The sequence below is a fragment of the Gorilla gorilla genome, chromosome 22, assembly GCF_029281585.2.
Source record: "Gorilla gorilla gorilla isolate KB3781 chromosome 22, NHGRI_mGorGor1-v2.1_pri, whole genome shotgun sequence".
In the NCBI taxonomy this organism is placed as follows: Eukaryota; Metazoa; Chordata; class Mammalia; order Primates; family Hominidae; genus Gorilla; species Gorilla gorilla.
This window is the reverse complement of record NC_073246.2, coordinates 48,281,824-48,307,872: the sequence shown is the minus strand read 5'-3', so window position 1 is coordinate 48,307,872 and position 26,049 is coordinate 48,281,824. Positions and strand designations below refer to the sequence as shown.

The following is a 26,049-nucleotide window of genomic DNA, read 5'->3' as shown; positions in this document are numbered from 1 at the left end:
AAGACCGTTAGAGAAATGCTCCTGTTTTGCTGGGGTGTTAAAATGGGACAACTCCACCCATTTTTATGAATACTGAAGATTAGAGTATCGCTGTATTTATTGTTTGCCACAGAAGTTCTGAAGTACTTTTCTTTAGAAAATAATTTGCAAAATCCAGTGCAAACACACAGCACGTCACACACAAATCACTCGTTTGTCTTTACAAACCTGAGTCCTTGTGTGCGGCAGTGACAGCTGTGCCTATGAACAAGAGTTTGCATTTACTGAGGTGGAAACAGAAACGTCCAGCTGAGAATGTGAGAGCTAGAACCAGTGACAGCAGCGTCAGCAGCAGGGCTCCGGGCAATGCTGCTGGCCTTCAACAACCTCCAGACTCAGCGCCCACCATGCCCACAACTGCCTGTGCGGCTGCAGGCCCATCAACTTTTCAAGGAGACAAAGAGAACAAAAGGGACAGATGGCAACACCTGAAGAGGGCCACAAAACACCACACAGCGAAGGAGGCGTCACGCAACACGGCGAGGCAAGACCGCTGCACACAAGGGCCAGGTTCACGCCACTGTCAGAGCCTAGGCCCTGCCGGGAGCGTGGTCAGGGCCGCAGTGGGTATGCCGGTAGCTGGCGCAGAGTCACACAACTGCAGAGCCAGGGTGAAAGGAAAGAAAATAAACCAGAGTGAGAAACTAGGGCAGGGTTAACAACGTCAAAATGAAAGCAAACAAAGAGGACCCCAGAGAAACAATGAGAATTTCCCAGTGACAAAGTTGGCCCGAGCCTGTGAAAGGGCTCCATGAGATCCACTCCCAGCATGCCAGGCGCCAGCCACTGCAGGGCCCATGGTAAGCCTCAGCTTCAATCCTGGGGCCTGCAGGGAGCCCAGCCAGGCTATGGACACCCAGGGCCCACGTCCACCTGTCACGACACTCCCTGGTGGGCCAGGCTTTGTGGCAGGAGGTGAACCAGAGGCAAGGCAGCAGAGGGGCCACCACAGCCTTGGGAAGAAGCCCTGCAGTGCTCAGCCCCACGTGCTCAGGCCCAGGGCACGACACAGGCACCTGACACGGCGGCGCTGGCCACAGGGCCCAGGCCTCACCGGGCCGTTCAACAGAATGCAGGCCACACACCCCTTTATCTGCCAGGAGGCCTGACAAACGAAGTGACTGGCTGAAGTCCAAGGGCTCGAGGTGATGAAACACCAGGTGGTCTACCCCGGCGGGGTGTGGCCCAGCGCCGGCTGGCTGGGCGCGAAGACACTGGAAATGGGGCAGCAGAGTCTACAGGGAGGGGCCCGACCATGAGGCTGCCCCCGGACAGCAGAGGACAAGCAGAGAAAGCATCGGAGAAACAGCGACAACAGACGCCCAGATGCGACAGCACCGCCAGGGCAGAGATGCTGAGAGCGATGCAGGACGTCAGAGACGTTCCTGAAAACACCCTGAAAAATCCTGAGGAGATGCAGGAAAACGAGGGCGTCAAAGGAAAAGAAACAGGATCTTGAGTCGTGTCTCCAGCACCACTTCACTGGTGGAGGAAGGGACCTGAAGAGACTCCAGGCCCTCCTGGCCCTGGAGGTTCCCCCGCACTCCCCCTGTGGACACACGGAGCGTGCGGGCAACAGGGCTTAGAGGCCCGTGGGGAGATGACGCTGCCCTGAGCCCGGCAGCAGGCAACACCGCAGTGAGGACTTCACAGCTGGCCAAGGAAAATCCACCCCAGAGCAAGGCCAAGCAGGCAGGCGAAAAGGAAACAAAAAGAGCAGCAGGAAGGGCCCAACGCCAGGAGGTGCGGCAAATAAAACTTGGCTAAATGGACCAAAAGAAGATACTCACAGACAGGCTTTTAAAAAACAGTCATGAATATGGTATCCATACAAGGCACAACTAAAACAGAGTATTAAAAAAGACTTAAAATAAAAGGACAAGAAAAGATACACGAGGGGAAAAACACCAGGCTAATCCTTCAGCATCAGAAATTTATATAAAAAATAGAACGGGATAAACGAGAATGACAGAAATGAACCAAGAAAAGGAGAGGACAAAGTGTGGGCACAGTCATAGGCAGAGTTTAAAACATCCCGTGGGACCAATGTCTTCCACCCTGGAAAACGCCCCCTGGGCCAAAGAATTATAAGCTTGTGGGACCCAGATGTCAACACGAGCACCACAGGTGAAAAGGCTGGGGCACCACGAGGAGGCACGACCTGAACCCCACATCCTGTGAAAGGCAGCAAACATGTCTGAAAGCGTCCAACCCAACGAAGGCAGTGAGAAACCACAGGAGCTGGCCGGGCATGGTGGCTCACGCCTGCGATCCCAGCACTATGGGAGGCCGAGGCAGGCAGATCACTTGAGGTCAGGAGTTCGAGACCAGCCTGGCTAACATGGTGAAACCCCATCTCTACCAAAAACATAAAAAATTAGCCAGGTGTGGTGGTGCTCACCTGTAATCCCAGCTACTTGGGAGGCTGAGGCAGGAGAATCACTTGAACCCAGGAGGCGGAGGTTGCAGTGAACTGAGATCATGCCACTACACTCCAGCCTGGGGACAGAGCGAGACTCCATCTCAAAAAAAACAAAAACAAAAACAAAACCATAGGAACAAGGAATCACAGGAACAAGGGCAAAAATCAGCAAGACAGAAGACAGCAAATGAGAATGGCCACAAAAATCAAAAGCTGGTTGTTTTCTAAAGACAAAAATGTAAAAAATAATAATAATAATAAATGAGACTTCTGAATTGGCTGAGGTGGTGCCTGCGATGCCCAAGCTTCTAACTCCAATCTGTGTTCCGAAGGGATGACCCTGAGGCCACGGCCATCCTGGAAGGAACTTTTGGACAAGCGCAGGCCCCTCTGCCTCCCATGTGCCTGAGATGCACGAATGCAATGTGAAAAGCCTTTGCTTGAGCTGAACCAGCTACTGAGGACGCAGTTCCCTGCAGGCTCGACATTTTAAGCTTATGTTTTGACAGTTTTCATTTTAAATACCTTTGAGACCAAAATATCTAAAAATCTGGAAAGATACAAACTAATATTGTTAACACTATGTTTTCCTAATGAGGGTTAATATCAGGCACTTGGTTATCTTAAATGAAATTTTAAAGTAGCTCTTGTTTGCCGCACTCGGCTCTGCCACCAGCTGCTGCTGTTGGACTCAGAGCCCCTCTTATTTCCACCTCACAGAGGTGGGGACCCTCCAACCAGCAGGACCAACAGACAACCCGCCTTCTCTGAAAGGGCAGCAAAGCCAGTGGATGCCTCACCTGATCCGCACAAGCCTCCCATGCCCCGTGTTCCACGAGAAGCTGCGTGCTGGTTTACACTTGACCCTCTAGAGACACTGAGTGTCCCTGGGAGCTGGGGAAACCGTGGCAACTGTATCCGCGCCCCACAGCTCGCACCGCCCTCCACAGCCCGTGCTCCTTACCAGCTTCTCTGGCCTCGGCGTCTGTGGCTGTGGCCTCCCCCCGGCTCCACAGACGGGTGCACTCCTCCCTCAGCGCCGCCTGCTCCTGGGCCGCCTGCTGCAGCTGCCATCTCAGGCTCTCCAGCTCCAGCACCAGACGGTGCTCGGAATCCTCCTTCCCGGCCAGCGCCTCCTTCAGATCTGCTGTCTCCACCTTGAATCCCTCAAGGGTACCTTTGTGGGAGACACAGATGCTCTGACAAAGCCAGTCCCAGGTGTAACTGAGGAGAGCCTGCTTGGAGGAAGGGACGGGGCCGCGGCCCCTGAGAGCAGCAGAGCTAAGAGCCAGCAGCTTCCAGGACCCAGCTGTAGGCCTCCAACAGCCCTGCTGGCCACAGCAGCTCCCGACCACCCCATTCCTCCCAAACCATGGGTGCTTCCCATGTTGGCTTTGTTTTTACATTTCACTTTAAAAACCCTATTCTGAAGGCTTCCTTCCCTCAGTGAGGCCAGGCCTGCTCCCCGTGCCTGTGCTCCAGGTGCCCCGAGGCCCCATGCTGCTCACCCTGAGTCTTGTGCAGCTCCAGCGCCAGCTCTGCCTTTGCTGTGCTCTCCTCCTTCAAGCACTCCAGCAGCTCCTGGTGCTTCCTGACAACCTGTGCTGTCTCCTCATTCTTAAAACTAAATTCTTTTTCAAAACGAGAATGAATTTGGCGTGCTTCTTCCAGCTGTTAAAACACATTTGCAAATCAAAACTCCAGATCAAAAATAACTGAAGCCTACATTAAGACCAAGAGAACGCCACTTCTACCCCCAGACCCTTCAGGCCGTCACCACCCAGGCAGGGCCAGGCCAGGGTGACGGGACCTGAGCGCATCTCAGCCACCCTCCGAGACACTGTGGCCACAGTCTCCAATGAGGACCCCTCCTCAGCCTCCCAGTTCAGCCCTAGGCCCCCCCTCTCCCTTCCTCCAGACACTCCCCTGGCAACTGTGTCCAGTCTGGGGCTCCCAGGCCATCTACAGGCTGAGGCCCAGAGTTACCTCTGAACTCAAAACTTAGCAAAAAAGAATTTTTATTTTCATTTTTGAGATAGGGTCTTGCTCTGCACCCAGGCTGGAGTGCAGTGGTGCAACCACAACTCACTGCAGCCTCAGCTTCCCAGGCTCAAGCAATCCTCCTGCCTCAGCCTCCTGAGGAGCTGGGACGGCAGACGCATGCCACCACGCCTGGCTAACTTAAAATGGGGTCTCGCTATGTTGCCCAGGCTGGCTGCTGGAGTCCAGGGCCATCTCCATGAGGCCGTCCACAGCCATCTCCATGAGGCCGTCCACAGCCAGGCTGAGGCTCTGGAAGACCCTCTGGATGGGCTGCTCACACTCCCGCACACTTTCTGGGCTCATGAGAAAGCTTTCATGCATGTGGCTGCTAATTTCAGCCACAGAAGACATCTCTGCACATTCAGACAAAGTTCTGTCCAACTCTGGGAGGGCCACATCAGACCACGTCTCCTCCAGCGCCGGAGCTACAAGATGAGCTCGTGGGCTGAAGTGAACCTCCTACCTTAGCCTCCCAAAGTGCTGGGACTGCAGGAGTGAGCCGCTGTGCCTGGCTGAAAAAAAGGTCTTTGATTGCTTTCCGCGTATTCCTATTTAATGTCTTTTTTAATTGTCTAAAATGTTCTAAAACGGTTACAAAAAATTTCCTTTCTTAGTGATAATCTCTAAATATGAAAACACTCCACATGGAATTGCAACAGTGCATGAAGTAAAGAAAATCGGCCTGTTTATTATCCAAATTAAACAAACAGATTCTCTCATTCGTAGCAAGCCCACTTCCACAAAAATCTGGTTCAGAAAAGCCTCCTCCTTGGGGAGAAACCCGTGCGAGTGTGGTTGGCACTGGCATCCACTAGGCTCGTGTGGCATCATCAGCTACTCAGTTGTTCACATCTCCACAGGACCCCGGGAGCCTGGGCCTCACCTGCCTGCTGGAGTCCAGGGCCATCTCCATGAGGCCGTCCACGGCCAGGCTGAGGCTCTGGAAGACCCTCCGGATGGGCTGCTCACACTCCCGCACACTTTCTGGGCTCATGAGAAAGCTTTCACGCATGTGGCTGCTAATTTCAGCCACGGAAGACATCTCTGCACATTCAGACAAAGTTCTGTCCAACTCCGGGAGGGCCACATCAGACCACGTCTCCTCCAGCACCGGAGCTACAAGATGAGCAGATGCCGGCACACGCGGCTCAGCGAGCAAGCCGGCCGCGGCCACGGCAGCCAAGACGACAAGGAAGCCACAGAACTCAGAACGTCGCCCCAGCCGAGATGAGACAGCGCCACGTCCACGGGAGCTGACAAATTTAGCCCAAACCTCGGTCTCGGCCTTCTGTAAGTGCGGAAACTAGCAGGAAACCAGGACGGCAGTGCTCCCAAGGGCATCGCCCAATACGGAGGCTCCTCTCAGAGAGCTCCAGGACCACAGAGGGGCTGCAAGCACAGGGCCGGGCAGCTGGTCCTGGCACACTCACCTGCCAACGGGGCCAGGCCTGCGCCCGCGTCATCCAGGCAGAGCCCCACGCGTTCCCCGATCCGGCTCCTCAGGGTGACGGCTGCCCTCAGCGTCTCTCCAAACAAACCCAGCAGCCTGCGCAGGGTGTCCTGGAGGGCCCCTCTGAGACAGGAGACACCCATCATCAGGCAAGCTGGTCACGGCCTAAGAACCCCCACCCTGGATGCTGCTGAGGGGCCGCCCACCAGTTTGCACACCTCGGCCCACGGCTGCCTGTCCCCACGGGGCCGGAAGACATGATCCTCAAGCCCATGTGAGCACAGGAAGCTGAGGCCACAGACAAGACAACCACGTGGAGCCCACTCAGGGACACAGGCTTTCCTAGGTGAGGTCTTCCTGATGCCATTTCTGATGTGTAAAAGGCATCACATTAGGAACACAGCAAACCCGTCCCGCAGGTGTGCAATGTGGCCGCACAGCACCAATCACCCAGGAGCAGCACACAGGCTCCGCCCCTCCCCTGGAGCACAGGGTGCACCAGCCAGCCGTTTCACAAGATGTCTGTCCAACACCAAGTCACACCTCAGCCACACATTCACAGGAGTTGTGTGGCAGGAAGAGGATGGTGTCTCCCAGCCTCTCTCTAGGCCTCGTGGACGTGCGGTCTGGGATGCTTCTGTCTTTTTTTTTTTTTGAGAAGGAGTCTCGCTCTGTCGCCCAGGCTGGAGTGCAGTGGCACGATCTTGGCTCACTGCAAGCTCCACCTCCCGGGTTCACTCCTTTCTCCTGCCTTAGCCTCCCGAGTAGCTGGGACGACAGGTGCCTGTCACCACGCCCGGCTAATTTTTTGTATTTTTAGTAGAGATGGGGTTTCACCATGTTAGCCAGGATGGTCTCGATCTCCTGACCTCATGATCTGCCCGCCTCAGCCTCCAAAAGTGCTGGGATTACAAGCGTGAGCCACTGCACCCGGCCGGGATGCTTCTGTTTTTACACACAGGGGCTCCCGAGGCCACAGGCCCCTCCACATCTCGCTCCCTGCACTATGATTTAGGGGCAGCCCTCCCGACTGTGACGCCGCTGAGGACAGGCACGTTGACCTGGTGCCTACACAGCCAGCCCTCCCTCTACTCAGCTCACAGCTCTGTCCCCAGAGAGCCCAACCCTGTGGAGCAGACGATGAGGACTCATTTGTGGGGACCGTGAGGTGAGAACGGGAGGCAGCGTCGTACAGGCCCCGCGAAACCGAAGACTCCGGGCAAATAACAGGGAGGCGGAGTCCTGAGGAGGGGCTTGACGGAGAGAATGCCACCTGCTCCCAGCACACTTCCACCCCCCAAAATGACCAACTCCTGCAGGCATCAGGGCGTCTGCAGCCACCCCACCTCAAGACAGGCAGCCTCTCCAGTGTCCAGGGACCGTGGGCTCACCTCTGCACCCCTTGTGTTTAGAGAGCCTGGGACTACCCCGCCCACCACCCACCTCTGCACCCCTCCAGTTAAGAGCACAGACCGCCTCACTGGCCTCTGTGCCCCTCGGTTTAGAGCCCTCGCTCGCCCACTGACCTGGGTGACTCGAGAGAGTCAGCACCAAGCTACGAGACACCCACAGCCAAGTGCTACAGAAGGCAAGGTCCTCACAGAAAAATCACAAAACTTGATGAAAAGAACAAAGAGAGACCTGCACAGACACTCCCCACACACGGGCGGACCCTCAGCACGACAGACACCAATGCTCCAGAAACAGCTGTGAGCTCAGAAGGTCCCATCAGCCCGACCGGGTCTCCCGACCCTGGGTGGTCTCCAGAGCAGAGCCAAACCAGTTCAGAGCTTCAGGACACAGCAGCACAACCCAGAGGCCTCGAGTGGGGACACAAAGACGGGAGCAGCAGCAGGACTCAGAGGCCTGGGGTGGGGACAGACAGACGGGAGCAGTGGCTGGACCCAGAAGCCTCGGCGGGGACACACAGATGGGAGCAGCAGCAGGACACAGAGGCCTCGGGCGGGGACACGCCAATGGGAGCAGCCAAAGACCCACACAAGGGGACGGGGAGGATGCGCACCCAAGGGGAGGCTGCGTTTGGCAACACAGTGCCGAGTCCACTGCCCAGACAGGTACAAGCAAGAACAACGGAAGAGCTGCAGGCTCACCCCAGAGTCACACAAAAGCAAAACTTAAAACCCTGTGAGGTGACCTGGGAAAAACCTCCATGGTGTCAGAAGAGCAAACAGTTTCTCAAGACCCCACACGAGACAAAAGGGCAGACAAGCCTGCGGGACAGCATCACTGCAGATGAGGAGGCACCAAGGCGGGATGTGGCCTGGACCCATGCGTTCAGGGAAGGTGACCCCACAGCCCGTAGTAAGCAGACCCACACCCCGCACTGGGAGAGCCCTCGGGGCTGGGCGCTCAGCCCAGTGCCTGCAGCTCCCCAGGCACAGGCTCCCAACGGAGAAAGGAACGGACAGGGCTATGGCCCCTGCTCGGGCCGGTCTCAGAAACACACGTCACAGAGAGAGATGCATGAGGCATGACACTTGCACACAGTCCAAAGCACAGGAACCACGAGACATGTGGGCCTGCACCCCATGCCGGGGACGAGGACACGCTGCGGGAACGTGGACACTAAAGGAGAGTGGTCGGGCTCTGTGTGGGAGATAACGGCTGGTTTTAATCTGGCCAGATGGGGAGATGGGACACAGCAGGCAGGGTGGGAGGAGGGCACGGGGGCTGGGAGATGAGACACAGCAGGCGAGTTCTTGCCGGTGCTTACAATCTTTCTAACTGAGAGAAGGAGGAAGCCGGGTCCCCGTCCACCAGGAGCCAGCGTGCATGGTGGCACCAGCCACGGGGCCAGGAGCCGTGGGGACCAATGGCATCTGCATGACCCAGCGGGTGCTGGCGGCCACAAGGCAGCCTCGGTGCCAAGGACACACTGACCTTTCGCTGTGGGACAGGTCGACGTCGGCCTTGAGCATGGAGAGGAGGTTTGCGCCTTCCTGGTTCTCCCGCTCCCGCCTCTGCTGCAGCACCTCCAACTCGGAGCGGCACTCTTCTATCTCGTGACTTAAGGATAAAACCTGGTCTTTCAGCTATCGAGAAAAATGGTTAAAGCTTTCGTTAAAACAATTTGGTTAAAAGTAAATGGCTGTAAGGGACTTTCAACACAATTTCACTACTTGAGAGTCTCTGACTTAGGACCTTTCAGCTTGGCGATGGGGCGAAAGCAGCAGGCACTTCGGCACATTCCTCGACTCACAACGCCTTCCACTGACAGTGGTCAAGGCGTGGCCTCAGCAAAGGCCGAGGAGCACCTGCACATTTAATAAAAATACAGCAAAGGTGAACGAGGTGCTGATTAAAGGTGAAAATTATTGATACGGTTTTTTCTCCATTATTCATCATTTACAAAAGAATACACAAACATCCCCAGGTGGAACCTGCGGCTAGGGGAGGGAAGGGGCCAGTTCATCAGAGATCCACCACTCAAACAGCAATTCGAAATAAGTCACTGTATCTGGTCATTCACAAAAGTCAGTTGCCAGGCAGGCAAAGATCTTTCTTTCTGAGACAGGGTCTCACTCTGTTGCCCAGGCTGGAGTGCAGTGGCACAATCACAGCTCACTGTAGCCTCAAACTCCACGGCACAAACAATCCTCCCACCTCAGCTTTCTGAGAAGCTGGGACTACAGGCGCGTGCCACCACACATGGCTATTTTTTTTTATTTTTTATAGAGACAGGGTCTCCCTATGTTGCCCAGGCTGGTATCGAATTCCTGGGCTGGAGTGGTCCTCCTGCCTCAGCCTCCCGAAGTGCTGGGATTACAGGTGTGAGCCATGGTGCTGGGGGAGGGCAAATGGGGAGTGAGAGTCTAATGGGGACAGAGTTCAGTTTTGCAAGATGAAGACTTCTGGAGATGGATGGTGGTGATGGCTGCACAATACTGTGAATCTGATTCCGTCACCGAATGTACAACACCATAAATGCAATTGCACCACTGAACTATGCACAATACCGTGAATGCGCTTCCGCCACTGAATGCACAACACCGTGAATGGGCTTCCAGCACTGAATGCACAACACCGTGAATGCGCTTCCGCCACTGAATATACAACACCGTGAATGCGCTTCCAGCACTGAATGCACAACACCGTGAATGCGCTTCCGCCACTGAATATACAACACCGTGAATGCGCTTCTGCCACTGAATATACAACACTGTGAATGCGCTTCCAGCACTGAATGCACAACACCGTGCATGGGCTTCCGCCACTGAATGCACAACACTGTGAATGTGCTTCCGCCACTGAATATACAACACTGTGAATGCGCTTCTGCCACTGAATATACAACACCGTGAATGCGCTTCCGCCACTGAATGCACAACACCGTGAATGCTCTTCTGCCACTGAATATACAACACCGTGAATGCGCTTCCGCCACTGAATATACAACACCGTGAATGCGCTTCCGCCACTGAATGCACAACACCGTGAATGTGCTTCCGCCACTGAACGCACAACACCGTGCATGGGCTTCCGCCACTGAACGCACAACACCGTGAATGCGCTTCCGCCACTGAACGCACAACACCGTGAATGCGCTTCCGCCACTGAACGCACAACACCGTGCATGGGCTTCCGCCACTGAACGCACAACACCGTGAATGCGCTTCCGCCACTGAACGCACAACACCGTGAATGCGCTTCCGCCACTGAACGCACAACACCGTGAATGCGCTTCCGCCACTGAACGCACAACACCGTGAATGCGCTTCCGCCACTGAATGCACAACACCGTGCATGGGCTTCCGCCACTGAATGCACAACACCGTGAATGCGCTTCCGCCACTGAATGCACAACACCGTGAATGCGCTTCCGCCACTGAATGCACAACACCGTGAATGCGCTTCCGCCACTGAATGCACAACACCGTGCATGGGCTTCCGCCACTGAATGCACAACACCGTGAATGCGCTTCCGCCACTGAATGCACAACACCGTGAATGCGCTTCCGCCACTGAATGCACAACACCGTGAATGCTCTTCTGCCACTGAATATACAACACTGTGAATGCGCTTCCAGCACTGAATGCACAACACCGTGCATGCGCTTCTGCCACTGAATGCACAACACCGTGCATGCGCTTCCGCCACTGAATGCACAACACCGTGAATGCACTTCCGCCACTGAATGCACAAGATCGTGAATGGGCTTCCGCTACTGAATGCACAACACCGTGAATGTGCTTCCGCCACTGAATGCACAACACCGTGAATGCTCTTCTGCCACTGAATATACAACACTGTGAATGCGCTTCCGCCACTGAATGCACAACACCGTGAATGGGCTTCCGCCACTGAATATACAACACCGTGAATGCTCTTCTGCTACTGAATGCACAACACCGTGAATGGGCTTCCGCCACTGAATGCACAACACTGTGAACGCGCTTCCGCCACTGAATGCACAACACCGTGAATGCGCTTCCGCCACTGAATGCACAACACCGTGAATGCCCTTCCGCCACTGAATGCACAACACTGTGAATGCGCTTCTGCCACGGAATGCAGAACACTTTGAATGCACTTCCGCCACTGAATATACAACACCGTGAACGTGCTTCCGCCACTGAATGCAGAACACTATGAATGCACAACACCATGAGTGCACTCCTGCCACTGAACTGTGCACTAAAATAAAGTGAAAATGATTTTTATGCTATACACGTCTTATCACAAGGGAACAGCGTATTCCACACACCTGCTGGACTTGGTGAGTCTTCTTTTGAAGCTGCAGAGACAAAGACTCTTTCTCCTCTTGGTGAAAAGGCTGTGCCTGTGCACTCTGTAGCCGAAGTGTCTCCTCTTCTTCATGCAAAGCAGTTTTCTTTTCACTTCCAAATTCACCCTGTACACATCAATAACAATAAAAAATACCAGTAAGCTAGAAAAATACATTCTTTGATGTTAGCCGGAATTCAGCACATTCAGCAGATATGCAGAGCCCCTACTCTGCACCAAGAGCCGGGATGAGCCAGACCACAGCCCCCATCAAAGAAAACATGGGTTCAAGGACTTCACTGGGAACACAAAAGTCCTGGTTTCGGGGATAAAACACTTAAGGAGACACAAGTTCGCGCTGGTGACAGCTGCGTGTCATAAGCAACTGCTCACTACCATTCCCAAATGGCTCCTGTAACATCTTTAAGAGTCACACTAAGAAGTTCACCATCAAGGAATTACAGCCATGAAAACCCGAGATATTTGGAAACCTAGGTTCCTTCCCTTTTAAAAGATTAAACCTTCTTTCTAAATAACAAAAACTTTTAAATAAGGTTCAATAGATGAATTAAATTCTACACACACACACACAGAGTTTTTTTTTTTTTTTTTGGAAGGACTCTTCTCTGTCACCCAGGCTGGAATGCAGTGGTGTGATCTCAGCTCACTACAACCTCTGTCTCCCAGGTTCACGGGATTCTCTTGCCTCAGTCTCCCGAGTAGCTGGGATTATAGGCGCCTGCCACCACACCCAACTAATTTTTGTAATTTTTCTTTTAGTAGAGATAGGGTTTCTACCAAAACCTGTTGGCCAGGCTAGTCTCAAACTCCTGACCTCAAGTGATCCACCCGCACTGGCCTCCAAAAGTGCTGGGATTACAGGTGTGAGCCACTGCACCCGGCCAATTAAATTAATGAAATAAGCTTATTTTTTTAAACTTCCAGAGGTAGCACTTCTAGAATGGCAAAGTAAGGACCTCCAAAATCTGTTCCTCTATAAAAGAAAAAGTGGTAAAAACCATCAAAACCAGTGTTTTCAGAGCTGTGGAAATATGGTCAGGTTTGCAATCATCCGAAGAGTGTTTATGGAAAACACAGGCTGAGTGTCCATAAGAACAAACTTCAGGTGCTTAACTTTGCCCTGACTCCATATCTCCTCTCCAATCTAACAGCCCTGAAAACCAGTAGCTGCTGGGGTGGGGTGGGGGACAGAATGGATTTGGAGCACCCCAAAATTTCCATGCACAACTGCCCGAGCCCACCTGCCGGGCACCTTGCTGCCGTGACTGGGTCAGAGCTCTCGGTGTCAAAAATTCTACCCCAGGGTTGGCCGGGCGCGATGGCTCACGCCTGTAATCGCAGCACTTTGGGAAGCCAAGGCGGGCAGATCACAAGGTCAGGAGATCGAGACCATCCTGGCTAACATGGTGAAACCCCATCTCTACAAAAAATACAAAAATTAGCTGGGTGTGGTGGTGGGCACCTGTAGTCCCACCTACTCGGGAGTCTGAGGCAGGAGAATGGTGTGAACCTGGGAGGCAGAGCTTGCAGTGAGCCTAGATTGCGCCACTGCACTCTAGCCTGGGCGACAGAGACTCCGTCTCAAAAAAAAAAAAAAAAAAAAAATCTACCCCAGGGCATTGGTTGGAAACAGTCAGGGTCAAGTGTTTAACAGCCGCACTGCCCACAGTAGAGAAACCAGCTGGGACTAATAAGGGACTGCCAGAAAAACAAAAGAAAACACTGGAGAATGAGATGTCCACAGGGGCCTCTGGAAAGCTCTGACATGTTCTGGGACTCTACAAGGTGTGAACACGTGCAGGGCTGTGCCCACACTGGAAAGGCCCAAGAGGCCCTGGGCTGGCTGCAGTGACCATCTGGCTTGGCACAGCAGGGGTGAAGGCCAGGGCCAGGCTGTCCACCGCCCGCCAGAGCCCTGAGGGCACAATGCACACAGGGCCCTCAGCAGAGAGAAAGACTGAAATAGAGCTCCCTTGACATCTGGAGCTGAAAAATACAATCACTGAAAAAAAAAATTCACTAGAGAGGGGTTCGGCAGCAGACTCGAGCAGGCAGAAGACAGAATTCACACGCTGGAAGATAGGTCAATTAAGACGATCCAGTCAGGGAACAGAAAGAAACATGAAGAAAACTCAGCAGTCGCCAAGGCCTATGGGGCACCCTCAAGCCAGACAGAGGGAGAGAAAAGGGCAGAGGAACCCTTGAAGACACGATGGCCAAAAACCTCCCAAATTTGATGAAAATAACAATAATAATAAAAATAATAATCCCCACATACAAGCTCAATGAACTCCAAGTAGGACAAACTGACAGAGACCCACACTTCACCCATCACAGCCAAACCTCAGCAGGGTTCAGGACAAAGCTTGAGGCCAGCCAGTGCGCAGCAGGTATATGGGTGCCACTCAAGACACGTAGCCCCAGGAAGACGGGTGTGGCTCACAACACGCGGCCCAGGAAGACGGGCGCGGCTCACGACACACAGCCCAGGAAGACGGGCGCGGCTCACGACACGCACCCCCGGATGACAGGGGAGGCAGCGGAGAGCCCATGCAGCACTGAAGGAAAAGCCCGTGGATCTTGAAGTCCACATCCAGGAAATGATCTCTCAAGGATGAAGGAGAAATTAAGACATTCCCACAAAAACAAAAGCTGAGAGGATTCATCACTAGCAGACCTGTCCTTCAAGAAATCCCAGAGGAAGTCCTTCGGGCTGAAACATAAGGCACCAGACTTGAATTCCCAGGAAGAAACGAGCAGCAGTAGTGCAGGTAACGACACAGAGAAAACAGGAGATGAAACAACACGGCTTTTGTTTACAATTCTTCTTCCTCCTGGTTTAAAAGACACGTGCATAAAGTAACGAGCACAAAAAGATAGAAAGATGTGGTTGGTACGACAATATGAGCACAAAGGGCAGACGAGGGAATGATGCTACATTAGCAAATGGTTTTGTAAACTTTTAAAATTAAGTTGGTATTAATCCAAACCAGATTGTTAGAAGGTGCTCGCTGTAACACTCAGGGCAAGCGCTAAGAAAATAACTCAATATATATCAGTCCCCTTTGTCTGCGGTTTCAGTTACCTGTGTTCAACCTCATTCTGAAAATATCATATGAAAAATTCCAGAAGTAAACAACTCTTATGAGTGTTAAACTGCCTGCCCCCAAGCTGAACGGTGTGAGGAAATCTCGCAGGCCAGGCCGGGGGTCATCCTTCTGTCCGGCGTTATCCACGTGGCAAGCGCTACCTGCCCACACACAGGCATCTCAGTGATCAGACCAACTGTCACAGCATCACAGTGCCTGTGTTCAAGTCACCCTTATTTCATTTAATAACGGCCCCAAAGCGCAAGAGAGGTGATGCTGCAATTCAGACGTGCCAGAGACACCATAGAGTGATGCCTTTCAGTTAAAAGTTGATGACGGAGCAATTCAGATATGCCAGAGACACCACAGGGTGATACCTTTAAAAGCTGATGATGGAGCAATTCAGATATGCCAGAGACACCACAGGGTGATTTCTTTAAAAGCTGATGATGGAGCAATTCAGACATGCCAGAGATGCTATAGGGTGATTCCTTTAAGGTAAAAGTTGATGACAGGTATGTATAGGCAAAAACAGCATATAAGGGGTTCAGAACCATTCACAATTTCAGGCACCCACTGGGGGTCTTGGAATGCATCCCCTCTGGGTAAGGGGCGACCACCGTATGGTAAAGGAAACATCAAGGAAATTAAAGTGAAAAAAGGCAGTAATGGAGGAATACAGAACAAAAAGGGCGTAAGATATGCAGAAAACAAATACCGAGCAAGTACTGACACATGCTACAACGTGCGTCAACCTGGGAAACACACAAAGTGAAAGCTGCGGACACCAAGGGCACACGCTGAGTCTATTTATGTAGGACGCCCACAGGTACGGCAAGCAGACGGCACATCACCAGGGATGGGGGAGAAGGGAGAATGGCGAGTAAATGCTAACGAGTGGGGGGTTTCTTCTTTTCTTCCTTAATTTTCATTTATTATCTTTTGAGACAACGTTTTGCTGTCATGCAGGCTGGAGTGCAGTGGTGCGATGTCAGCTTGCTACAGCTTCAACCTTCTGGGCTCCAGTGGTCCTCCCACCTCAACCTTCTGAGTAGCTGGAACTATATGGGCATGCCAACATGCCAGGCTAATTTTTTTATTTTTAGTATTTTTTTATTTTTGGTCTTAAACTCCTGGGCTCTAGCAATCCTCCTGCCTCAGCCTCCCAAGGTGCTGGGACTATAGGCACGAGCCACTGGGGGTTTCTTTTTGAGGTGATGAAATATTTTAGAATAAACTTTTCTCAGCTCTAAGATAAGTGATGACAGATTCTTGGTAGAAAAGGTGTGTTACACAGCAGATTTAAATATAAAAAGGCCTGACAAAAGTTGCCTAGAAAAAGCTCAGTTTTAAGACAATGAAATTATTTTGTGTTTTAACTTGGCATGTGAAAAGGTAATTGATAAAGTAAGTTTTTTGTATCTACTTAGCAGGCAGGAAAGGACAGCACGGAGCCCATGTCCTCAGCAGTGGGACCTGCTGCTCTGGGACCTGCTGCTCCAGCACATCTGGGGTGGATTGCCGGCTCCCGCTCCCTGCCCAGCACGGCCAGGAGGGCTGAGGGCTGGTGCTCCACCAGCTTCAGGAGGAGGAAGACGTCAACACTGAGTGAGTGCCTTTTCTGAAGTAACTGGGGCAACAGTTTCAATAAACACATGGAAGCCCTGACACCAGAAATGACCTTCATTCTCTCCCTTTTTTGTGTGATAAGCCATGGGGAGGAAAAGGATAAAGGATCGGGTGCCCCCCGCGCCGGCCTGGAACTTGCTGAGGTGCCAGGTGGGCTGTGCATCTGCATCCTAGTCACAGGGACCAGAAACGGGTTCGCACGGCACAACACTGAGGTCACTCGCAAGGCCTCAAGGCCATTTGGAATGCGAGTACAGTTCACTTTAATCAACTTTCTCTCCTGGATTTGATTTAGTTCCATCTGTTTGAAAGGAAGGCCTTGAGATTAACTTCTGAGCTGTGCACACTACAAAGTTTCCAAAGAACTTTAATTACCTTGCTGATACCCCAACCATCAGCAGTGCGTCTCCTGGGGGACAGACGCATTGATCCGGACCAACAGCCAGGGAGGGGGCAGCGGGCCAGGAGTAAGAGGTCCAAACAGGGATGCTGGTTCAGTGTACACCAACCACAAAACGCCGGTGAATTCAAGAACAAAACCCCAAATGCCAATGCACCCGGCAGGACAGAGGCCAAGGGACTGGGAAAACAGGAAAATTAATCCTCAAGACCAGGCGCCACCATGGTGCCCACAACAGCTCATGCTCAGACACAGTGGACGGGCTCCTCAGGCCCAGCCAGGCACAGATCAGGCGCTACACTCCTGGCACCCACAGCGTCAGCCTGTGGGGCCTGAGGGCAAACCTCTGCGCTCCCCGTGCCCAGCAAAGGATGTGGCAAGAGTCCAAGGCTGAAATCAGTGGTCCTTTGAACATCTTTCTGAGCCACAGACTACTTACTCTCTTTGGACAAAAATCTCTCAGAGGCCTACCGTGTAACAATGAGAAAATCAAACTTCTGTTTGAGGCCAACACGGGAGCCCAAGAACATTGGACACCCCCAGAGCCTGCGGAGCCTGGCCTAAGCTCCAGGCGTCCCAAGCTACGCCCCACTCAGGAGCACAGCTGGTGCCACGCTCTAGCCCCGCGGCCTCCTGGATCTCAGAGTCACACACTGCAGACGGAGAGGGTAGAGGGCAGGCTCCACAGAGAACCCCAGCCAGGGAGTGCCAACACTGCATGCAGCCCACCAGGATGCCCGGGCATGGCAGACAGAGGCGGCGCTCCCTCCACCCACTGGCAGCTGGAAGCTCCATGTGTGCAGTCTTGACCTTCGCTTTGTTTCAAGGCACAGCACCACCCGCAGGTACCGCCTCGCACCCAGGGGAGCCACCCTAACTGTCCACGCTTGGCCCTGTCCTGCCTGCACACTCTCAGGCCTTCGGCAGACCTGCAGAGGACGTAGGAGGTGGTGGAGGCCAAATGAGGCAGCTCCCCGCAGGGGGACAGCCCCCAGGAGACATCGGGCAGGGCTGGGCAGGTCACAGGCATGCAGGCCCAGCAGTGAGACGGCCAGTGCCCCACGTGTGATCCCTCAGGCCCAGGGCCTCGGCTCGGCCACAATGTCGAGCAGAAGCGTGCGTCCTCAGCCACCCCCTCAATCTGACCGGGCCGGCTCAAAGGAGATTTTCTTCCTGCAACCCCCTGGCAGAGGCTCTAGCCTGGAATAAAACTCTTTAAATTGACCATGTTCTAAGCTGTGAGGTCAGTATCAAAAAAGATGTTTCAAAAAAAGTTATTTTCAGGTTTTTCTAAAATCCACACAATTATAGAAAAATATCACATACGTTTTAATCATAAGTAAGTGGCATGCACAGAGAATACCAATGTCAGAAGGCAAAGACATTCAATTGAGAATGCATTTAGGACATTCAAATGCTATCTAAACCAACATTAATATTATCTTAATATTAAAATAATTAACCTATGAAAAGATTTGGGTTTTCAATCCGAGAAAAGATGACACCGCCTTGAGCACCCCACACCAGCCGCATGCGATTCACTTCTGCACTCAGCTCTGCGTCGTGTTACCAGCACACGCGGGGCAGGGCAGGGCAGGGGAATCTTATGGGATACATACTTCTATCAAAAAGAAATCAAGCTTACGTTTTCAGAGGACTTTCCTCACAACCAAACTCTCAAGGGCGGTATCCCGGAAAGTAATCCAATCACCCCACAAGCGTAGGTCAAGTCACACTGCTGACAAGTGACTGCTGTTCCAACAGGTGCAAAGATATTTGAAGCTCAGATAAAGCATCGCCGCAGGGGAAGAACAGGACATCCCAGCTATTCTGGGACAATGACCCAAAACACTCCCATCAGGGCTTGGCAGGGCTCTGTGTAACTTTTTTTTTTTTTTTTGAGACGAAGTTTTGCTCTTGTTGCCCAGGCTGGAGTGCAACAGCACGATCTCGGCTCACCGCAACCTCCACCTCCCGGGTTCAAGCGACTCTCTTGCCTCAGCCTCCCGAGTAGCTGGGATTACAGGTATGTGCCACCACGGCTGGCTAGTTTTGTATTTTTAGTAAAGACAGGGTTTCTCTGTGTTGGTCAGGCTGGTCTCGAACTCCCAACCTCAGGTGATGCACCTGCCTCGGCCTCCCAAAGTGCTGGGATTACAGGCGTGAGCCACTGCAGCCGGCTTGTGTTAAGTCTTTTCACGGTGTAAAGCCTGAGGAAAGACCAGGAGACCAGGAGAGGAGTGGCCACCATACAAGAAGCATTCTCACCAATCACAGGCCTGTGGATCTACCAACACGCTTGCAGGAACAAGGGAACAGTGACCAGCATCACAGGAACAAACAGATCCTGATGTGAGCCAGCCAGAAGAGACTGGCACGTGGGCTGGGCTTGTGATGAAATGCAGGGATCGCTGTGGATGTTTTAGGTGAGAATGGATCACGGTTATGCTGTATTGGGGGAAAACACCTCACTCGCAGACACATGGTGTCTTGGATTTGCTTCTAAACAATCAGGAGGAGAGGGGGACTGATGTATTGAATGTGCACCCCACTAACCAGCGGGACTGGGGGCTTGCTGAGTTATTCTATTCCTGCAAATGCTGCCCTCTGCCTCAAAAAACATAATATAAAATAAACAGTACATCCCACCTCCCCACAGCCCAGTTGTTTTCTTCTGTGAAATCAGCTACACCAAAACAATCACATAAAAGAGTATCTGAGCGGCCGGGTGCAGTGGCTCACGCCTGTAATCCCAGCACTTTGGGAGGCCGAGACGGACAGATCACAAGGTGAGGAGTTCGAGACCAGCCTGGCCAACATGGTGAAACGCTGTTTCTACTAAAAATATAAAAATTAGCCAGGCGTGGTGGTATGCGCCTGTAATCCCAGCTACTCAGGAGGCTGAGGCAGGAGAATCGCTTGAACCCGGGGGGCGGAGGTTGCAGTGAGCCAAGATCATGCCACTGCACTCCAGCCTGGCAACAGAGCGAGACTCCGTCCAAAAAAAAAAAAAAAAAAAAGCTAAGGCTGGGCGCGGTGGCTCATGTCTGTAATCCCAGCACTTAGGGAGGGTGAGGTGGGCCGGATCACGAGGTCAAGAGATCGAGACCACCCTGGGCAACATGGTGAAACCCCATCTCTACTAAAAATACAAAAATTAGGCATGGTGGCGCATGCCTGTAGTCCCAGCTACTTGGGAGGCTGAGGCAGGAGAATCCCTTGAACCAGGGAGGCAGAGGTTGCAGTGAGCTGAGATCACGCCACTGCACTCCAGCCTAGAGACAGAGCGAGACTCTGTCTCAAAAAAAAAAAAAAAAAAAAAGAGTATTGACATGCACACCCTTAGCAGCAAAGTAAAAAGCTAACTTACTCGTGCAAACCTGTACCTCAACTAGAAAAATACTGCAAAGACGCTCTAGGAGTATTCCGGTAATAGTCCGGGCCAGGCGCGGCTCACGCCTATGGTCCCAGCACTTTGGGAGGCTGAGACAAAAGGATTGCTTGAGGCCAGGAATTTAAGACCAGCCTGGGCAACACAGTGAGACCCCATCTCTACAAAAAATAAATTAGCCAGGCATGGTGGTGCACATCTGTAGTCCCAGCTACTCAAGAGGCTGAAGCAGGAGGACCACTTGAGGCCAGGCGTTCAAGGTCGCAGTGAGCTGTGATTGCATCACTACCTTCAGCCTGGGCGACAGAGCAAGATCCTCCCTCCAAAACAACAACAACAACAGTCACCCTAGAAGAACAAAAGTACAGGTTAAAGGACACAGGTGACACACGATTTCAGAAAATGAACACCTCCCTGTGCTATGCACAGATAAAACGGACAGAATTTCTTTAGCATGAGTCCTTGGAAAAGCGAGACAGAATCTGACTTTTCCTGAGAAGACCAGACCCACACGATACCCAGCAGGGTGCAGGTCTCAGGGCTGTGCCTCAGGACTGAGGGGCCAGTGTCCACACTGGGCAGCACTCAGAGCTGTCCACGTGAAGAAACAAGTCATTTCTAACCTCAGAATCCGGCGCTGCATCACCCATTCTCAGGAGCAGTCCCTCTTCACCAAGCAAACCTTTCAGGTTCAAAGCCTTACTTTATGGCTAAAAATGAGATCTTAGCAGGTCCTTGTTTAAAACCCCCTTGAAACCGTATGTACCAAAATCACCTAAAATTTGCACATAATGCTTCAAATAAATTATCAATTATTTCTGAAGTGCTCCAGACTCTAACCCTCCCCCCACAGAAAGGCCAGAAAATCGTACAGACCCAGAACACAGAAGCAGGAGGGCCCCAGGCATTCAGCCTGCAGGACAACATGCAGAATGACATGTGCACATGTGCTGTGTATGTGTGCATGTGCTGTGTGTATGAGCATGTGCTGTGCATGTTCACATGTGCTGTATGAACATGTGCTGTGTAAGCACGTGTGCATGTGTGTGCACATGTGTTGTGTGTGCTGTGTGCACATCTATGTGTATGTGCTGTGTGCATGCATGTGCTACATGCGCACATGTGCTGTGTCTGTGCATGTGCTCTGTGTGTGCTGTGTGTGTGCGTGTGCCTTGTATGGGCACATGTGCTGTGAGTGTGCTGCGTGTGCGCATGTGCTGTGTGCATGTGCCTTGTATGGGCACATATGCTGTGAGTGCTGCATGTATGTGCTGTGTGTGCACGTGCTGTGTGTGTGCACACGTGCTATATGTGAGCATGTCCTGTGTGTGACCATGTGCCACGTGTGTGCATGTGCTGCGTGTGCGCATGTGCTCTGTGCATGCATGTGATCTGTGTGTGCGTGCATGTGCTGTGTGTGGGCATGTGCTGTGTGTGACCATGTGCCATGTGTGTATGTGTGTCTTGTATGGGCACATGGGCTGTGTGTGTGCTATGTGTGTGCATGTGCTGTGTGTGCACATGTGCTGTGTGTGTGCTGTGTGCATGTGCCTTGTATGGGCACATGTGCTGTGTGCTGCGTGGGTGCATGTGCTGTCTGTGCGTGTGCTGTGTATGCGCTGTGTGCACATGTGCTGTATGTGCTGTGTCTGCATGTGCTGTGCGTATGCCCTTGTGCTGTGTGTGCGCATGTGCTGTGTGTGCGTGTGCTCATCATGCAGACCAGCAGGCGGGGTGGTGGCGCCTGGATGGGGCAGGTGCAGGGGTCCACAAGTGGGGAGACCTTGCTGCTTAAATGCAGTCCTGCATGGATGCAGAGAATCAAGACCACAGCAGGTGGCAGGGGACCTCAGCCAGGCCCCTTCACAGCCACCTTGGGAATCCAAGGGGGATTCCGACTGCTCAGTCTGGCTTCTTCTGACACAATTTGGTACCAGTCCTTACGCATATTCTGACACACAAGATTTTAAAAAACTGAAAAAGTAACTAAACTGGCCAGGTGCAGAGGCTCACACCTGTAATCCCAGTGCTTTCCGGAGGCCAAGGCAGGAGGATCACTTGAGCCCATGAGTTCAAGACCAGCCTGGGAGACAAAACAATAAAAATTAGCAAGGCGTGGTGGCACGTGCCTGTATCCCAGCTCCTTGGGAGGCTGAGGTGGGAGGACTGCTTGAGCCTGGGAGGCAGAGGTTGCAGTGAGCCAGGATCGTGACACTGTACTCCAGACTTTTTTTGAGACTCCTTCTTTAAAAAAAAAAAAAAAAGAAAGAAAGAAAATAAACCATACTGTGTGCAGATTTCTTTCTTTTTTTCCTGCAGCCTCAGATTCCCGGGTTCAAGCAATTTTCTCTCCTCAGCCTCCCAAGTAGCTGGAACTACAGGCCTGCACCACCATGCCTGGTTAATTTTTATTTATTATTTTTATTTTCATATATATATTTTTTGAGACGGAGTCTCGCTCTGTCGCCCAGGCTGGAGGGCAATGGCGCGATCTCAGCTCACCACAACCTCCGCCTCCCGGGTTCACACCACTCTCCTGCTTCAACCTCCAGAATAGCTGGGACTACAGGCGCCCACCATCATGCCTGGCTAATTTTTTGTATTTTTAGTAGAAACGGGGTTTCACCGTGTTAGCCAGGATGGTCTTGATCTCCTGACCTCATGATCTGCCCGCCTCAGCCTCCCAAAGTGCTGGGATTACAGGCGTGAGCCACCGCGCCCGGCCAATTTTTATTTTTAGAAGTGGACTCTTGCTATGTTCCCCAGGCTGGTCTCGAACTCCTGAGCTCAAGAGATCATCCCACCGTGGCCTCCTGAAGCCCTGGGATTAAAGGCATGAGCCCCAAGCCCAGCCCGTGTGCACATTTATAAGAGCAACTAAATGTGCTCTATGTCCACACAAGCCACATCCCCTGCACCAGTCCAACCCGGGATGACCCCTCCAGCTAAGCGTGGCCTCCCCTGTCAGCCCCCAGGCTCTCCATGCCCCTCCCTATGCCATCATCAGCTGGCAGGCACGCCTCACTATCCCCCCAGCCGCCTAGCGCCACACCCAGGATGAGCCCCAGCCTCCCTGACCCCCGCACCTCCCAGGCTCTGAATCGCCTCCACTTTGTTTTTCGTCCAGCTGCCAAGTAGCCTTTAGGACAGATCTGTGGTCGCGCCACAGACCACTCACTGCCTGCAGACCAGACCAGAACCCTGCCCTCCGGAGGCCCCAACAGGAGGGGAGGCCAACCAAAGACACCCCCGCTGGATGCCCACCCCTGCAGCTGCCTCGCTGGCCAGGTGCACTGACACATCTGCCCCCACGAAGCTGCACTCTTTGAGCACAGACCCCACAGCACGCACAATCCAGCGGCTCCAAGTGTATCCGTAAGTGCCTGAACGCTCTGATGAAGACTCAGGGCAGAGAAGCCGGGGAGGCACCCCTGTGGGAACCACACACATGGAGCTGCTCACCTGCACAGCCCCTCCCGCAGCACCCCCAGCTCCCCCAGCACCCCCAGCTCCTCCGGCTCCCCCAGCTCTGCCTGCCCTGCTTGCTGCTCCTGCATCTTGGCAGCGTACATCTCTGAGTTCCTGCAGGGCCGCTTGGTGCTGACGCTCCAGGAGCAGGACCTTGGCACCCACCCTGTCCAGGGCTTTGGTCCTCTCTTCCTCCAGCAGGCGTCTCTGATTGCACAGGGCTGCGACCAGCTCCTTCTGTCCAGGAAACATCGAGATGTGCCACATACCCACGCAAGGCACGGAAGGTGCACATGCTCCACATGCTTCCTCTGACTAAATCAGGCCGTGGTTTGAAACACACACTTCATGTGTGATATGCAAGTTCCTCCTTTCTGAATATTCTTTCAGAACTTCATTTTCTTTAAACCAAACAAACCAAGAAAACCTAATTTTAAATCCACAGCTTGGGAACAAGTGCTATTCTCCAAAGCATCTGTTTGCCTGTGATCAAAACTGGGAACGAAAGGAAACTGAAGCTGGCATCTGAGGACTGGCCTGGAGGGCAGCTCCCAGCAGCATCAGACCCCCGTCTAATTTTGTCCAGAAAGACAACATGGCTCCAGCTTCTCTCAAGAGGCACCTCCCAAGCTCAGCTCCCAGCAGCATCAGACCCCTGTCTAATTTTGTCCAGAAAGACAACATGGCTCCAGCTTCTCTCAAGAGGCACCTCCCAAGCTGGGAGCAGTGGCTCATGCCTGTAATTCCAACTACCTGGGAGGCCAAGGCAAGAGGATCTCTTGAGCCCAAGAGTTCGAGACTAGCCTGGGCAACACAGGGAGACCCTGTCTCTTAAAAAACAAAAAAGAAACAAAACACATCCCCAGGACTCCCTGACACGTGGTGAAGACAAGGACAGGACACAGAGGCCTGAGACAGGCAACTGACTGCACCTTACTCAGGAGAGCAGAGGGAGCCTGAACATGTTCTGCTTTCTAGGAATTCCCCCAAGATCGCATGCTCAGACCACACAAAACAGACAGCCTGAAACATAACATGAAACCCTCACAGCGATTAAAGAAGGTTCCACTTTTCTCCTGTTCTTACACAGAGCTGAAGGAAAGCAAACAATAAGCCAACGCTTTGGAGCCTCACAACCATTCCTCACAGTCAGTAAGGAGGAAGCCCTCCCGTGGCATGCTGGTATCGGGAAATCAACGTATCTACCTTATCCAAGCTGGCAATTTCCTAGTTTATAGTTTGGAACATGTACTTCTTAAACGTCTGACAAGGTATTGATCTGCCAGAACAACCATTTCTAACTGCCTCATCAGCTCTAGCCCATGCCCCATCCACCCTGCAGCCAGGCCTATGCATCCCCTTCCTGCAGGGAGATAGGCCAGCCCCAGCGGCTCCACATGCTCAACAGAGCAGACTCATCTATTTCAAGGCGAGAAAACCTCAGAGACCTCACTAAGGGCAGAGAAAGCACAAGGCGTGTGTGATACGACAACACGTGTCCTTTCCTGAGTCACAGGCACTGCAGCTTCTGCAGTCGGGCGCCAGCCCAGGGCAAGAGGGACTTCGCCAGAAATTCTTCTTCATGATAAAAACTTGAAGTGCCTGTCAAATGAACCATCACTGCTCTTTTTTTTTTTTTTTTTTTTTTGAGACAGTCTTGCTGTGTCTCCCAGGCTGGAGTGCACTGGTGCGATCTCGGATCACTGCAAGCTCCGCCTCCTGGGTTCACATCATTCTCCTGCCTCAGCCTCCCAAGTAGCTGGGACTACGGACGTCCGCCACCACCCCTGGCTAATTTTTTTTCGGATTTTTAGTAGAGACGGGGCTTCACTGTGTTAGCCAGGATGGTCTCGATCACCTGACCTTGTGATCTGCCCGCCTCGGCCTCCCAAAGTGCTGGGATTACAGGTGTGAGCTATTTTTGTTTTTTTTTTGAGACAGGGTCTCACTCTGTTACAGCCCAGGCTGGAGTGCAGTGGCACAGTCTTAGCTCACCCTGCAGCCTCGACTTCCTGGGCTCAAGCAATCCTTCTGCTTCAGCTTCCAAAGTAGCTGAGACTACAGGTGCGTGCCCCCATGCCCGGTGAATTGTTTTTATTTTTTGTAGCCCACAGGCTGGTTTCAAACTCCTGGGCTCAAGTAATCCAACTGCCTCAGCCTCCTAAACTGCTGTGATTACAGACGTGAGCCATTGTGCCTGGCCCATCACTGCTCTTGAAATGTAGCAAAAGGGTTTTATTTCAGGAAACATCAATAAAGGAGGGGACCAAGGCTCTGAATACACAACATGACCATCAGATCTTCCCACAGCAGCCTGGAAACCAAGTCTTCTGCAGAGGTGCTGGTCAGCC

The 26,049-nt window shown here is 52.6% G+C and overlaps 1 protein-coding gene across 14 annotated transcripts in view; it reads right to left on the bottom strand.

Moving 5' to 3' along the window:
* Positions 1-26,049, bottom strand: part of PCNT (pericentrin) — a 122,111-nt gene that overhangs the window by 50,638 nt on the left and 45,424 nt on the right. For all 14 annotated transcript variants that reach the window (XM_055373800.2, XM_055373809.2, XM_055373810.2 and 11 more), the window contains 6 exons: positions 11,681-11,827; positions 8,856-9,007; positions 5,935-6,077; positions 5,388-5,620; positions 3,970-4,132; positions 3,426-3,638 (listed from right to left, as the gene is read on the bottom strand). In XM_055373800.2, the coding sequence (XP_055229775.1) occupies positions 3,426-3,638; positions 3,970-4,132; positions 5,388-5,620; positions 5,935-6,077; positions 8,856-9,007; positions 11,681-11,827 (1,051 nt within the window). The remainder of the gene's footprint in view (positions 1-3,425; positions 3,639-3,969; positions 4,133-5,387; positions 5,621-5,934; positions 6,078-8,855; positions 9,008-11,680; positions 11,828-26,049) is intronic.